At 39.7% G+C, this 16,127-nt stretch overlaps 1 protein-coding gene across 5 annotated transcripts in view; it reads right to left on the bottom strand.

Moving 5' to 3' along the window:
- Positions 1-9,084: 9,084 nt before the first annotated feature.
- The window catches only part of tfeb (transcription factor EB), a 36,507-nt gene continuing 29,464 nt past the window's right edge, over positions 9,085-16,127 (bottom strand). For 4 of the 5 annotated variants that reach the window (XM_008409261.2, XM_008409264.2, XM_008409262.2 and 1 more), the window contains 5 exons: positions 15,077-15,194; positions 14,867-14,923; positions 14,522-14,597; positions 12,499-12,646; positions 9,085-12,417 (listed from right to left, as the gene is read on the bottom strand). In XM_008409261.2, coding sequence (XP_008407483.1) covers positions 11,851-12,417; positions 12,499-12,646; positions 14,522-14,597; positions 14,867-14,923; positions 15,077-15,194 — 966 coding nt within the window. In that variant the 3' untranslated portion in view covers positions 9,085-11,850. The remainder of the gene's footprint in view (positions 12,418-12,498; positions 12,647-14,521; positions 14,598-14,866; positions 14,924-15,076; positions 15,195-16,127) is intronic. The other variant, XM_008409265.2, reaches the window with a different exon arrangement.

Genomic DNA, 16,127 nt, shown 5'->3' with positions numbered 1-16,127 from the left:
GTGGTTGCATGTGCATAAATTTGTGCATGTATGTTTTGCACAGCGGCACATGTGCAAGCTGAGAAAAGGACACTGTTTGTCACAAGCATTTGCTGGCTTTAGATCACAGTGCAATTAGAAAGTGGTGGATGCTGCCGCTCACTTTATTCCACATCTGTCTGTTTATTCTGCAAAACACACACACCGATTTACTCCACCAGCGCCATCCCACGATGTCCTCCTGCACCCGGTCATCACCTTCATGTTGTCACTGCCTTTCCTTTCTGTCTCCATTATTATTCGTAGAAGAGCCGTTGAGTAACCACGATTGAGACTTGATGTCAAAGACGTGCCACTCACAGCGACATGATTAACAGCAGGTGACCTCGTCGTTGTGACGGTCAGTGCTTATTCTTTATTTCAGATTGTTGTTTTTTTTTCCACCCAATGTGCAGTTAGTTATTTTACATGCAAAAGAAAGTATGAATAAGTTACTACACATAATAAGCCCCTCTGACATGTATTTGCAATAAAGATGTGTACGTCTTCAAATAAATTACAATTTTTTTATTGCAGTGGCAGAAACTCACACTGAAGTTTTATTTGAAAAATCTAATTTAGTCCATGAGAAATCTCTTTCACTACTGGAAAATTTTAGTTTTTTATTTATTTATTTATTTATTTATTTATTTATTTATTTATTTATTTATTTATTTATTTAATTTAAATTTCCATATTTCTGCAGTTTCCATGAAATAAATTGACATCTTCAAATTGGTCAGTGTGTTTTAAAGAATGCAATGACTTTCTGATTCCTCGCAGTATAAGGCGATTCAAAGGCCGGTTTCTTTTTAGCCACTCTTCAAAGTGCGAAAGACAAGAAAACTCATCCAAATGGTCCCACATCTACAGTCAGAGCAACAATTAAAACACTTAAAGCAAGTGCAGCTGTGGCAAAGAGCGCTGAGTTGGCTCTCTGTTACAGAACTATCAACGTTTGGTGAGGGTTAAACTGAACTAATGCAATACAAAACAAATAAAATTGTTACACATCCTCTTATGACATCCTCATGAAGGATGCCATCAGATAATCAATGAATAAACCTGATTTATATGTTGGTTTTCCTTTAATTTCACAAAGTTACAATATGTTGAACTAATATTACCAACACATTGATAAGACTGATGAAACGAAAGTCTAGCCCATAAAAATGGTATTTATGGCTGTATTTTTGTGTCAGGTCATTGTCGTTATTGATCACAGAGCTTTGAAAACTGGATTTGCTTGAGTCCAACTTTAAACAAGGTCAATGGTTAAGCTTGGTCATGGTTGGAAAAAAAAGATCTTCTGAACCACATTTGGACTTCAAAATATGTCCTCATGTTGACATTTTTCGCCTTCCACGCTTTTCAGCATCTACATAATGTATAGATGAAAGGCAAAGCTTTCAAGATAATGTAAAGCACAAAAATGATCATCAAAGGTAAAAATATATATATATACATATATATCATAATTGCATTGCAGATAATTATTAGCTTCTGTGTGTATATGTTTTGTTTCACCTTGGTGACCTGTGCTGTATAAATGCTGCCTACAGGTAGGGCACATCAATAATTAAACACTTGAAAAGGGGGAATCGTTCTGCATAATGAGCACTTGCTCTCCTGATAGACAAATATACTTAACTGTTAATGTGCCCATGCTTTCAGGGAGTTTGTTTGTGTTTAGGAAATGTGGGTTTTTTCTTGGTATATTTTAGTTTTCAGAGTGTTGTGTCTGTCTGTTTTGAACCCACCTGCAACAACGGAAGCACATACACATGAAAAATAATGTTGGGAGTAATATTTAATTGGGTCTTAAAAGTATTTATATTTAAATCAAGTGTAATGTAGAACATGTAACCAGAGTAAATGCAGTACTTTTGTAAAAAATAACATAAAATAAAATAAAATAAATAAATAAATACTTTTCAAACATAAACAGAAATTAAATTAGGATTTTGTTTGAGTTGGCCATAATTCATCATGTGTGCACGTTCCTGCAAAGAATTGTGGGGTTATTATGTCTAAATTGCTTGAATTTGATTATTATATACACTTGGGTCTGAACGGCCATAAGAGTTGTTGAAAAGTTTCTGTGTTGGAGCCACAATTTAAGTCTATAAATGGCTTCAGATTATTTACCAGTAGCGGTAAATAATAAACCTGGAAGTCAGAAATCAGTTCAAACAGTTAAAAATCAAACAAATTAAATCAAAAATAATTAATCACATCTTCACTAAATATCTGGGGACATAATACTGAACTCTAGGCTTAATGTGATTTGAGTACAGAACGATAGCGTTTTTGCAATGCGTGTGTGGGCATGTGTGTGACAGAGAGAAGTGTTAAAACGTAACATCTATTATTATCATCATATGATATTGGTGAAACATTGTTTTACCAAAATGGTCACATCTCTAATAGTGTTTCTTTTACACCGACTTTCACTTCAAGCTGGGAATTATGACACTGTAAGGGTATCGATTTTTACAATTTTACATTTAAACGCGCACACATATCCTCTGGTATGCGGCGTACCTTCAAATATCACATAAGCAATGATGGTGGGCCGCCATGGCCAAAACATGCCAGGGCCATTTTTTTGGCCCCAGTGTGCAGGTTAGGGATGACCAGAGTAATAAACAACAAGGAGAAAGAGAGAGAGAGACGGCATAAGAACGACAGAAAAGTTCCTCCCCACAGAAAGACAGGTGCAAGCGAAGGTCTACGCGAGGAACGTGCCGTGTCTTGGCACGGAGAGGAGCAGGTTGGTCTGTGTTTCTTTGTCCTTCTCATGTTTAAAACATCTCCCACTGTTTCACCCCAAAGGTTCAGAAGCCCAGGGCCCCAGAGACCAGCACAGTCTTTTAAAGATATGTGCTCACTTAATCACTGAAGAAAAAGGCCCCCAGAGCTAGCCTAATATTATAATTAATTAATTCAACCAAAAAGGGGGTATTAAATTTCCTCCCTCTCAGGGTATCAGCTGAATACATTGACCTTTTGTGGAAATCGCCCTCTAATTCGAATCAGCTTCTAGAGCCATTCGCAGACTAAACTTGTTTCTTTTTCTCCTCCGTCGCCTTTTAGCTCCCTCTGTCTTTGTGAATTTGTGCAAAAGGCGTCTTTTTTTTTTTTTTTTTTTTAAAGAGTGTAACTTTGTCCATGTTGTGCCTCCATTTTGTGTCTTCCCACCACTGAGTTTTCTGTGTGAGAGTGTTTAAAAGTGCCCGTGTGAGAGTGTGAGTGATCCCTGGTTATATCTCCCCGCTGTAACACGGAGAAGAACAGAAACTTTTCTTATTACTGCAGTGGTAGAATAGCAGGCAGCTAAGTCTCTGTCTATCTCTGTGTCTCTCTCAGTGGTGTAGCTGACTCCCCAGTGTACCCCGGGTCTTCAGTAACTCTGACTGAAGTTCAGAGGGGTTAGGTAGTATACTCAGGAGGAAGGGGGGAGACAAGAGGAGCTGGAGGCGGAGGGGGAGGGTTAAGTAGGATTGGAACAGTGGGAGTTTTAAAACAGAACTTTAAATCTCCACCTACGAGAACGAGAGAGAGAGGACAATGGCGTCATGTGGCGTGCCGTTATCTTCAGGTCTCTGAAAGTCAGGAGACGGGAGGATGAGCATGAAAAGGAGCTCGAAGAGGGGCGTACATGTGATAAAAAAAAAAAAGCAAAAAAAAAGCTGTAGGCTGCATAATCTGTGCTGCGTTTAGGAACAGAATGTAGAAACAAGTCAAATCTTTGCAACCTCCAGACAGGGAAGTTCAGCTCGCATCAACACCAAATTAAACGAGGGGAGGATTTGCAAGATGGATGGATGAATGGATGAGTGCATGGCTGGATGGGCTAAAAAACAGAGAAACAAACACGGCAGAAGAACAAATACCCCCCCACCCACCAGCAGCTTAGAGCCGAATGAGTCCTGTGCGACGGACCATTAGCTAGTTAACAATCTTTACGGCGCTTTGGACATCAAGGACGAGATGTGAGATCATGCACAAGATAAAAATCTGAAACAACCTGTGATCAAGACATAAAGCAGGATTCATCGCTTCCATAGTGCCCCCACCACCACCACCACCACGAGCTGCCGAGGAGAACGATGGAGTGGTTAACCTTCAAAACGTGTCAAATTTCTGCGTCAGACGCATTATTTATCTTAATAATGATAAGCCTAATTTACCAGCTCTTCAATCAAGGCACCAACTCTGAGAGGTGTTAAATGAAAACATGTTTGTTCAATCTTTGATCATTCAGAGAGCAGAACAAAAAGCTGGCCTATTACGTTCCCGGGCAGCTGTCTGCTGGAATTTAAGGAATGACACCACGTCTTAATTTCACAAAGGTTGCAACAGATGTTCCCTCTGTCAGACGATGACATTCGCTGCATTACCAAACAACATATTCATTTCTCAACGCTGGGAAGTGTCAGCTACTAGGCCCTGTTTGTCTCCTCGCCAACACGTGTGTTGAGCTGTGTGTGGATCACTAGCTCCCCCTACTGGTGATGTAAAAAATAAAAAATAAAAAAAGAAGAAGAAGGAGTTGAGGCTTTTCAGCATCCAGGGAAGAATAAAAGACCAGCGTACCTAAGCTTCATTTTGGTAAGAAATTAGATTTCTTTAATAAAGAAGTGATGCTTTAATGAATTCTCTGTGTGGCTTTCATACAATTTCTCTTTCATTTTTAAACTGAAACTGCTTCAATTAACTAACACACAGCCAGTCTATGCTGCAAAGTTCCATCCTCATGTTCTTTGTCGCTCGTCCTCTGCAAAAGTTAGAAAGAATGATAAATACCCTCGCCCCCCCCGGACCTAACCTCTCCTGCAGCTCATCTTCCCCTCCGCACACATGAACGGACAGATCCGTCCATGCTACCGCGCTAATGGTGGGGACATTATTCATCTCTCCAGCCAATTTGGGCTCTTTTTTTTTTCCCCTTTCAGGAAAAGAGGTGCGAAGGGTTGAGAGGAGTCAGCGGAGAGTATTAAAAATGTAGAGGAAGATGGGCAAAAAAGGAGCAGAAGAATAAAGAGGGGCAGGGGAAGTGGGAATGAAGAAGGACAGGAGGTGTGTGGACACATTGTTCAGTCGAAGTCAGAGGGAACGGATGTGTGTAAATGGATGGAGGTGTTAGGGTATGTTTTGTGAGCTTTTTTTTTTCCCCGAGACTGTAACAAGAGAGGAAAGTTTAGGTGGAAAAAGTATTAATACCCCTTTGGTCGTTTTAGATGCTGTATTTGCCTTCATGGCCTGGCAATGATTGCTTTCACAAGAGAGGGTAACTTTGAAACCTGTGGTACCTCTGGAGGAGCTATAGGGACTTACAGCTCAGGTAGGAGAATCTGTAGAGGACTGCTGTTGTCAGGCATTCTACAAATCCATTCATGTGGAAGAAAGTGATTTGGTCTAATCAGAACTAAAACTGAACTTTTTTATTTATTTTTTTTTTGCTTCAGGCATCACTGAATTATAGTGTAGGCTGGTCTACATAAAATCTAAACCTTAATCCAAGTGGAAATATGTGGCAAAACTTCTCCATCAAATCTATCCGACTGTCAGGTGTCTTGGAAAGAGCAAAACTGGAACAAATACACTCTAAAGACTTGATGATGTGCCTACGGGGACAGAGGCTTTGTTGATTTAGAGAGTTTGAACATTTAAAAAAAATAAAAAACATTAGAAAAACTTCACTTCACAAATAGCTACTGTTTTGTGCTTGTCTATCAGATAAACTCACAACACGATACGCAGAAATTTGTGAATTCACAATGGCCAAGTGAGATTAAACCTCAAAGGACATGAATTCTTTCGCGTAAAACTATAAACGCACAGCCAAGTTTCACAGATTTCCTTGAACTTAAGGACAAAGTGTGGAGTCACTGAATTATGGAGCCGGTGAGAGCTGCAACGCAATCTTAATTAAACACTTTTTGATCGAAGGCCATGAAGTCTTACGGAAGCTACAAAAAGTGTGTCCAATTTATGGCGCGCGCTGCAGTCGGAGTGTCACTCTGAGGATATACGTTCACCAGCCCCAGTCAGGAGAAATTACACCCAAAGAACGTGATTGAGGGCATCTTAATGGAGGGGGACGGATCAATAAGTATTATGAGCATGTTTTAATTCCTGGCACCTCACATAAACCTTTACCAACTTCACAATGTCACTCTGTGTTCATAAAAGTTTTCTCCTCAGCCGCCTTGGACAAAAAAAAAAAAAAGAAGAAGATATAAATCCATCAAAACGTCTTCTCCGTTTTATAGTCCCTCTCTCCCTCCCCTTTCTCTTCCTCCTCATCTCCATTTTGATGTCTGTCTATTAGCAGAGGGTGAGGCCTTTCCTGCTCTCCCATCCAGGGGCTAAATTAGCTCAATCAGCCCTCTTTCACCTCTCTTTCGTGGGCTTCGAGCTGAGTGACACACTGCTCCCAAGAGATATGGAGAGGACTCACACACACACACGCGCGCACACACGCTCACACACACCAAGCCCAGCAGCAACGCAGGGAGGGGGCTGCTGGAAAGCGACATGTTGGTGAAGGAAGAAGAAGGATGAAAAGGAAGGTATTGGTCAGAGCGCAGGATAAAGTTTCATTCTGCCTCCCTGCATTAGAGGTTTGGGCTGTGAATGAAGCACCTTGTTCACTCCTTGCTGAACTTTATTTCATCATTTCCCTCTCCCTCATGCCTTTCTAGGGCGGTGAGGTGCTCACTTCAGAAGAGGCTCCTTCCATATAGAAAAAGGAAGCCATGAGTAACTACTCCTCCTCAAAGCGTCTCCTCTCTTCCTCGGATCCCGGCGCTCTCAGCCAAAGCCAGAGCCTGCTTTCCTGAGCCAACTTTTCTTAAATTGCCCCTTCATGTTTGATTTGTCTCGACCCTTCCCCTCTTTCCTTCCCGCTAAACAGCCAACCAAGTGTTAGTAGAAGTGCAAGGCAGGCATTTCTGTAGCGACGCATGTGTGCATGTGTGTGTGTGTGTGTCTTTGGAAGAGGAAAGATGGGCGAAAAGGTGGCGATCAGAGTGAGCCATAAGATCTACTCTTTGCAGCTCTACAGGGATTTATTAGAGCGGGAAGTACATTAGCATCATAAAGACCCTGGAGAATAGGACTGTGGATGGGCTGCAGACACCATCACTGCACTCCAGCGTGCTCCTCACTATCAGGGAGCGTGTGTGTGTGTGTGTGTGTGTGTGAGCAAGCGAGTGTGTGGATGAGAGAAAAGATTACCCTGATTTAACTTAAGAAAGGCAGTTAGACGGTATATGGATCATCCCAAAGCAGCGGCGGACTAATACATCAGGAGATGATGGAACGAGCTGCAGGAGAGGTTATAATGGGCGAACTCCAGAAGATAGCTCTCATTTAAACTTGACCTGATATGAGCACAACATATTTTGTCAAAAACCTTGGTGCTTTCTTGTTTAGATTGGACTGGTGGTGTTGTGGTGTTTGATTTAAAACAGCTAAATTTAAATACGACTCTTCTGATTCGTGCCCTTCTTTGCATCGAGAATATGCAGGAATCTGATGTTGAGTGTTGCATTAAAAAAGAGGTTTAATTACACATCGACTCAGGCCTTTCTGTGACTGCTGCGGAAGCAGCTGTCAGAAAACACGAGGAGGAAACTGGTTGGTGTTCCTTATTGTAAAGCTCTGACGCCCTCTGCTGGACAAACCATGTAGCATCATATGAAGAGAAACTTGAGATCTCTAGCAGAAAATATAATGGACACAAATGATGGGATTTGTATGCGAAACCTGTAGTTCACTTTATTGGTTAAAGATTGCAATGGGTAATGTGAAGCTAAGGCTTTTTAAAGTATTTCACCACAAAATTTGAAGAAATTTTCTCATTTATGAGAGTTTTTGTTGATTTACATTCTTGTATTTAAAAAAAAAAATAGATGTTTGTCATTTTATTTTATGACTCACTTTTTCATCAGTATATAACTTACAAATATTTATATTCATTCCACCCCCTCATTTTTCTCTTAGAGAAAGGCAAAGGTTTAAAATGAAGATTTCAAAGCACAAGATTACTTTGCAGCTACAGTGGAATAATTCATCCATGTAGTATGAGCTAGAATGACTCAAATACAACCGAGAGTGGGAATGTGTGGGAAAATAATATTGACGGATAAGAACATGAGATGGAGCTGTTCAGCAAAGGAGTGTGGGCAAAAAAATTAATTTTGTAGATGCAAAACACTTTCAGCTGTAGTTGCAGCAAATTGTTGACTCTGGGAGGAGATAGGCACATATGCACTTTTTACATAATTAGTTATAAAAAATAATTAAAAACCATGTATCATTTTTCTAATTTAATATACTACTTTGTGCTTATCTCATAAATTCCCAATAAAATACACTGGTTGATCTTTGTTTTTTTTTTCTTTTTTTTAATTAAATGGGTGTGATTACTTTTGCAGCTCAGTGTGTAAAAAGGACAAGGACTAACAGATGTTGGACTGAAGACACTCCAGCTTTCAATCTTGTGTCTTTTGAATTACAGGAGGTCTTACAAGTTGAAAAAAACAACAACAAACAAATCACAACTCGGAGGATTGATTCTGGAAAAACATTTTATATTTTTTAGTAGAACCACGTTTCTCTGCTGGGTTGCTCTGCAGAGCAATTTACATCAAATAACAAATGAGCTCTTTGGAGTGTGGTCTGGGTGACTGTGCAACATTAGTGTAGAATAAAAAAAAAAGTCCTTTTCTGGACAACAGTGGATGCAGAATCAGTGATAAAGAACCATAGAGACACAAAGATACTGGCCTCTGGGATTTCTAGGAGTCACAGATGTGGTTTTTTTTTTTTTTCAGTTCAACCAGAACCACTTAAAACTTTACATTCATTAAATAAGTCATTAGATTTCAGTCAAATCACGGAATCATGTTTAATCTCTTATCTGCCAAAAGTAAAAGTTAAAGCAGACCAAAAACAAATAATTTGAATCATATAAAAAAAAAATCTTGTCCCAAGTGTACATAATCTTATCATTTTTAAAATTATTTGAAATTCAGAAGTTTATAAACCGTTTACTTTTTTTTTGTTTGTTGTGGAACACTTGATGATGTAGTTTCCCAAACTGTACTTGGAATAAAATTGAAATAGAACTAAAACAACAAATACAAATAAAATACATTTAAGTGGCATAGTGGTATACGACATCTGAAATATTTTTTTTTTACAAAGTCTAAACAATAGAGATTCCAGTGCTTCAACAAATAAAATAAATGACAAACTCTAAAATAAAGAACACAGGTCAACATAAAAAAATCATTATCAATGATCTTTTTTTTTAATTTATTTTGCATTTTGTCCCAACTTCACCTGTTCTGATCAAAAGCGACAACAAATTAAAGTCAAACTCAAGCAGAGACACAACAAACTCAACCTGCTTCAACCGTCACCGTGACGGCCGGAGCGATGGATCACCTCGAGGTGGCGCGAGGTTCGTCTCCGCAGCCGTCCGCGTCTGCATGAACACGTAAAGACTGTACCGCATCATAGTCTTTACACGTTTCTCTAAAGAGTGTGTTTGTGTGCATATGTTCTGATTCTGTGCTTACAAAACTGTTACAAATGCATGACCAAACTTTCACATTTGTCCTTCATTAAAACCTAACTTCACCTGCCTTTCCCATTGGACCTCATTCACAAACCTTTAAAACTCCATACATAAAATTACGTTTATCCCCCGGAAACTGCATAGTTTAGCTGAAGCAGACAGAAGAAAGGCATGGTTGAATGCGATTATAAAATCTTAGCTGCGTACGGCCCAAAATGTATAAAAACATGCTATAAAAAGAGGCAGAAGAGTAAATGAAAAGGCACACAAGGGTGTGTGGATCATGGCTCTGAAACAACTGAGTGATCAAAACAAATGCTGTTTTTTTTTTTTTTTTGCATTCTGTTACAATACCTGAGTATTTTTGACAAATTTCTCATAAGTTAAAGTTAATGCTTTCAGATCATCCAAAGAATTTCATTACTTCACATAACTTGACAGTGTCAGAGTGAAGGTCCTGACTGGGGATGTCTGGATCCTATCCCAAGAATCGGATCAGGTTTTCCATCAACGTGTTTGATCAGTACTGAAATCCTGGACTGGACTTTGCTCCCAATAATGGTCGTTGTTACACTGTCTGTGATTATGGCATTTGCACCTCCAGCAAAATGTGCAGTCAGTTGGAAAAAAAAAAAAAAAAAAAAAAAAGAAAGGATCTGAAACACTGCGCATAAAATGTTATGTTTTATGAAGCCGTAAGTTTCGTCTGTACACAATTAACTGAAACCGCATTAGGATATGTTTCAAGTCAAATCAAAACAGCAAGTAAACGTACTAATGGTAGCCACTCACTTTAGCAAGCTGTGCTGAAAGCATGCAGGACCAAGAGTGTATTGAAGACTTCTTCCACCCACCCACTGAGTAATTATCTTTTTAAACTGAATCATAAGATGTGAACTCCTCCAGAGATCCCTCCAATTCATCAGGGCCAACTCAGATCTTTATCAACACCTAACATGTGTGGCCAAAGCAAAAATGTGGAAAAGCAAAGTGAGGAGAGCAGCCATGTCAGAAGACTGCTTCCCCTTCAGGATGAATTATGTATGCAGGACCATAAAGCTATTTCCATTTTATTAACTATCATACACCGAAACGTTTACGGTTATTAAAAGAGGTGTGCAAGGGAGGTGTGCGGGGGGGCAAATAACGTTCACGTGAGACAATGCCCCCATTTGCTCTCGCATCCGATACCGTCAATCTAATTAACTATTGGTGTTGTCCTCTGCTCAGATAGGATTCAGAGTCAAATAAGGCTAAATATGCTGCACAAGTGATCTGTGTGTTGGCTCAGTACTGGAAATGCTCAGCCTGGTAGGTAAAGCTTCGAGCTGTACAGATCAACTTGCAGGCACTTGAGTGTGTGCGCAAAATGTTTACTCTAAACACAGCCGGCCCAATGCAGAATCTGATTTGGACCCCACTCCAGTTCACTTTAAATAGCTCCAATGGAGGCATATGAGTAAAATCTTGAGCAGTGTTGTTAAGGTAACGGATAAATATAATTTCCATATGCCGCCTCATAGTACAATGGAATAAAATAAAGACTTCCATTATACTTGCTTTTGACATAAAATGTATACAAACTTTAAACTACCTTTGTTTCTAAATTGTTTTGATATTTAATTAATTCATGTGATTTCTTTTGTTTTATTTAAATGATCTATTGTATGAAGTTATTGTGCAACTTATTGATGTACTGAATTGTGGCACTTTTGACTCTTGATGACTAAAGAGGCATAATTGTAATTTTTATATTAAATAGTTATATTGTTCTTAAAATGTGACTCTAGCACAGACACAAACAGCAGCTGGCAACATTTAACTACTGGCATTAAATTGTGATCAATAACGTGATGATGCAACTACGAATAAATTATAACAAATAGTGCACATGTCGAGTTTCTTGAATTTCTAAACGAGTCAAGAAAATGTTGAGGATTTGAGATCAATGTTCTGTTTAAGAATCCAAATACTTATGGGTACCTCTTGCTGGCCTGGAGGCCACAAGCAACAGCTTAGTTTGTTTTTGCCTTGGGCCGGCTCTGACTAACAACGTCTGTGAGACTGGTGTACCCACTGGTTTGGACTGTATCGTTGAAGAGAGATAACTGTACCACAAAGTGTGTGTGATGCTGGGACCTGGTAAATATTCATCAATTATTTTTTGTATATATTTTTGGGGTTTTCTTATTTTTGTTTGATGCTGTTTACAGTTTTACAGCAACCGCGCTACATTTCTACATGATGTCTCCATCCTCTATGCTAAAGCTGGATCTACGGCTAGAGTCGACAGACGCTTCAGGGGACATGGCAGACAGCAGCGGGTCTCCACCCATGGGGGACAAAGGCTCGTCCATCATCAAGAAACCCAGCTCGCCTCTCCTCCCTTGGACGTCCAGTCCACCTAGGTCACCCAGCCCCGACATGCCGTCTGAGAATCCATGTATCCCATCACACAGGTCCAGTGACTGGACAAAGTCAAAGGGCTGGGAGCTGCCCACGGCTGGGAACTGGATGGGCTGTTGGGGTGGGAGGTGCTGTGGGAGCTGTGGCAGCTGCCGGGCCTGAGGCTGGAGCTGGCTCTGAGGATGGAGGTGGGTCTGGGGGAGGAAGTGGTGCTGCTGGGGATGAGCCTGGTTGTGGGGTATGTGCTGGGACTGGTGGAGGACTTGTGCCTGGGCATGAGAAAAGTTCTGCTCTGGGCTGGTCTCTTGTTTTATATAAGGAGGCATCATTTCACTCGGGTTCAGGGCAGATGGGGAGTTGCTTGGCAGGCCGTGTAGTCGAGCCTGCATCTCCAGCTCCTGTTGACAGCAAAATCAAACGTCATCCCAAATATCGCCTTCATTGTTTTCTTGTTTACACATTTCTGTTAAGTGTCTCACCTGGATACGTAGCAAAAGCTGTTTGTTGGCCATCTCCATCCTTTTGAAGTTATTTTCCACCTCTCTGGATCTCTGCACATCCTTCTGCATGCGTTTGATATAATCTACAGATGCGCGCAGTATAGTACCTTTGTTCCAACGTACATCGCTGCAAACAGAGGAATGTACACACAGCTGGTTACTCATATGTCCTTTGGATCCACTGACACGCAGTGAATCTGAATATCATTAAAAACATCTTATTTCAGTAATTCAACTAAAAAATGAACCATATATATATATTCACTATATNCTTCGAAAAAAAAAAATTAAATATGATGAAGTTCAATAATTTACTCAGTAATTTAAGAAAGCAAAAACACTCCACATAGAATGAAATATACCAAGCTTTTATTTCTTTTCATTTTGATTAACGTAGCCTACAGTTAATGAAAATCCAAAATGACATAAGACCAATAAAAAAAATAAGAATCTTTTTAATACAAAAATTTCTCTTGTATGTATATGCACTTCAATAAAAGGGTATTACAGTATATTATATGCAGGAGTATTATGTGCTCTTGAATATAATGCAAGAGCATGTTGTATTATATGCTCTTGTATCTCCACTCTAGAAACTCTGGGTTTTGGCGCTTCTGGGCCAAAACGCAAGTAACTGTATTGGATTGATCGCCCATAGGAATAAACCATTATCCTGGTATGCTCAGAATTCTGCAGAAAAATTCTTACAATTACAGATTCCCCAAAACAACTGACGCTGGCCGACTACACCGAGGGAGATGAATGGCAACCGATGTTAGTTCCAGAACCGAGAAACAGCAGTTTTATAGAGTCTGACTGCCTGCTCAAACCAGAGCAAAAAGACACCCCAATAAACCCCTTACCAAGCAGTGCGACCTTTTCAAAGGCCTGACCTGAGTCGTCCACATTGTGAGCTAGCACAGCAGCTAATTGGTTCCCAACTGATATAGCAAGACAAAAGCCACTTCATCCTTCGAAACACTTTTTACAGTAAGTGGTATCTGGGCAGTAAAAGCTTAGGATGATCAGTTTAAGAGTTTTTATTGTGTGTTTTTTTATGGTGACTTTGCATGAAAAATTTAGTCCATCTAAATTTAAAGCATCTAACTTAGATGCACAGGCCACGCATGCTACAGCTGAAGCTGATTACAGAGTTCAGACTGCTAAAACCAAGGTTGAGTCTTTTAAGGTTATTTTCTTTCTCTTTCATTCCACTAAATGACATAAAATAGCCATAAAAACATTATGAAATGCCTTGTTTTCTTAAAGCTAATGGCAGCTAAGTTAAACATGGCTGAAGGCTAATTATTCAAAACATAACTATTTCCTGCTGGTAGGCAGTCGCAGCAAACTACTGACACTCAAACACTGAATATTGTTATTTGCAACGATTTGAACTTAATATGAGATTGTTTCAACAGCAGACATTAGGTTTTTTTTGTTCGTGGTTGCCCAAGTCGGGTATAGATCTGTTGTTGTGGCTCTCAAAGCTCTCACACCTACTGCAGTTCATGTCTTGTGATTTGTCCTCCTCTTCCTAAACATTTTTGATTCGGGTTCCTCTCAAGTCTGCAGTTGTCCTTGTTGTTTCTTTTTTTCTAATACACTTTTTCCCCTTCACTTGATTTCTCCATTAATAGGTTCCTTCCTCAGTAATGACCATCTGTAGCTACAGTCCCACACCAAGGAGGGCGTAGGTAACTGTATGCTGTATAAATGTCATGTCAGTATGCTTCCCAATGACTGTGTAGGCCATAACATGGCCATAAGATAACATCCCTGCACGAAGAATCCCTTTTTATTGGTCTTGTGTAATATGTTGAATTTCAGAAAAACTTTGGGTTTCTATTAGCTGAGAGTCAGAATGATCAAAACCAACTAAAGTAAATGCTTGGAAAGTACATCACTCTCTGAGTACAGAATGTAATATGAATTTAACTTTTGATAATATTGTAATTTATTGAGATGTTCCTGTAAACAAAGCAAACTGAAAGACACTCACAGGTCATTGGTTTTGGGAATCATGGTGCCCAGCTCTTTGATTCGATCATTAATGTTGAATCTTCTCCTCCTTTCAACTATTGCAGAGCAAAGAGACAGAAACAGAAAAACATTTTTGCATTTTGGAGATGAATCATACGAAAAAGCACAAAGACACACAGAGTCACAAACAGTCACAGGCAATTACTCTTAAGTGCTAGAACAGCAGAAACAATCAAGTTAACTATCCACCCACTTGTTACACTATATCAGCTAAATCAGCATAAAGCTGTAGCAAACTGTGCAAGAGGCCAACTGTGCTGTGCATGTCTGTCGCTGTCGATGCGTCCAGTGCAAAGATACTTACTTAGATTGTGGTTGTCTTTCTTCTGTCTCTCCTTGGCCAGCGCACGGGCTTCTGTGTCTTAGCAAAAACAAAAAGTAATCAACTAAAGGCTGTCAAAGTGGCACAAAAAAGATGTCACAGATTACCAGGAAGGGTCACCATGGTTCTTAGAGCGACAACTTTTACATCATCTGTAAAGAACGAAATGTTTTAAAACTCAGTTGGTCGCACCTGACAGTTCTCGCTTGATGGTCAGGTTGGCGGGACAGGAGTTGCTTGTCATTCCGATAGTCGGCGCCTTCATCCCAGGACCTGTGTAGACGTCCAGGTGGCTGCTGGAAAGCGGGAGCTGGGAGTAAGCGGAGCACAAACAAAAAGACATACACTTTATTTTTAGAAAACATGTCTAAATACTAAGCATTTGAAAAATAACTATTTCATTGCATCAACGCAAGTAATGGCTCAGTCTTTTTCTAAAAAAGATGTGTGAAAAACGATGCTACTATTTCAATATATTTTTGTGTTATAGTGTAAAATTACAATCAGATTAAAGTTTACAAAATACAACATAAAGAGTACCCTATAAAGTATAATCTCATCCGTCTGCACTTCAGTTTCAATATGTTATTCCCTACCAAGAAATCTTTCACGGCTTCTTGCAACTTGTAAAATACTTTTATGGAGTCAGTGTTCGTGCTTATTGTGCTGTAAAGCGCAAACAGCAGCAAGTAATGCAATAACATCACACCTGAGATCAGCTTGCCAAATGCGCAGCAATGATTGACAATCATGTTATCAACCTTATCTGTCTTTTATGACCGGATTCCCTCCTCTGCCTTCTCCTGCTCCTGAATTTACACCTGCGAAGTGCTCCAAACTCCAATATCTTGCACTTTAGACGCTATATAACAGCAGAGATTTAACTCGGTGAGGACTATTAAAAAGAACTCATTTCCTTTTAATTGTGCAGGTCACGGAGTCAATGAGTTTTAGACCCGTCAAGGAGCCATTTCAGACTGACCTAAAGCAGTAGGGACGAATGTGGCCCTACTAATGAGGCCTGACAGATAAAGAGCTCAAGGAGAAAGATAACTTAATCTGTAAGCTACTGTGTGAGCTGGAGGATTAAACACATTCACAGACATAAACATAAACAGGTATTTCTGAAGTTTTGCAACTAGGCTGAAAGAATTCAATACTAATATAAACAAAACGCTTCAAATTATTAGAAAGTTGAGCTGTGAAGGTGTGGAAAATGGCTTGAAAGAAAAAAAAAAAAGAA

The sequence above is a fragment of the Poecilia reticulata genome, linkage group LG5, assembly GCF_000633615.1.
Source record: "Poecilia reticulata strain Guanapo linkage group LG5, Guppy_female_1.0+MT, whole genome shotgun sequence".
Taxonomy (NCBI): domain Eukaryota; kingdom Metazoa; phylum Chordata; class Actinopteri; order Cyprinodontiformes; family Poeciliidae; genus Poecilia; species Poecilia reticulata.
Note: the sequence above shows the minus strand (reverse complement) of the source record. Positions and strands in the feature narration are given on the sequence as shown.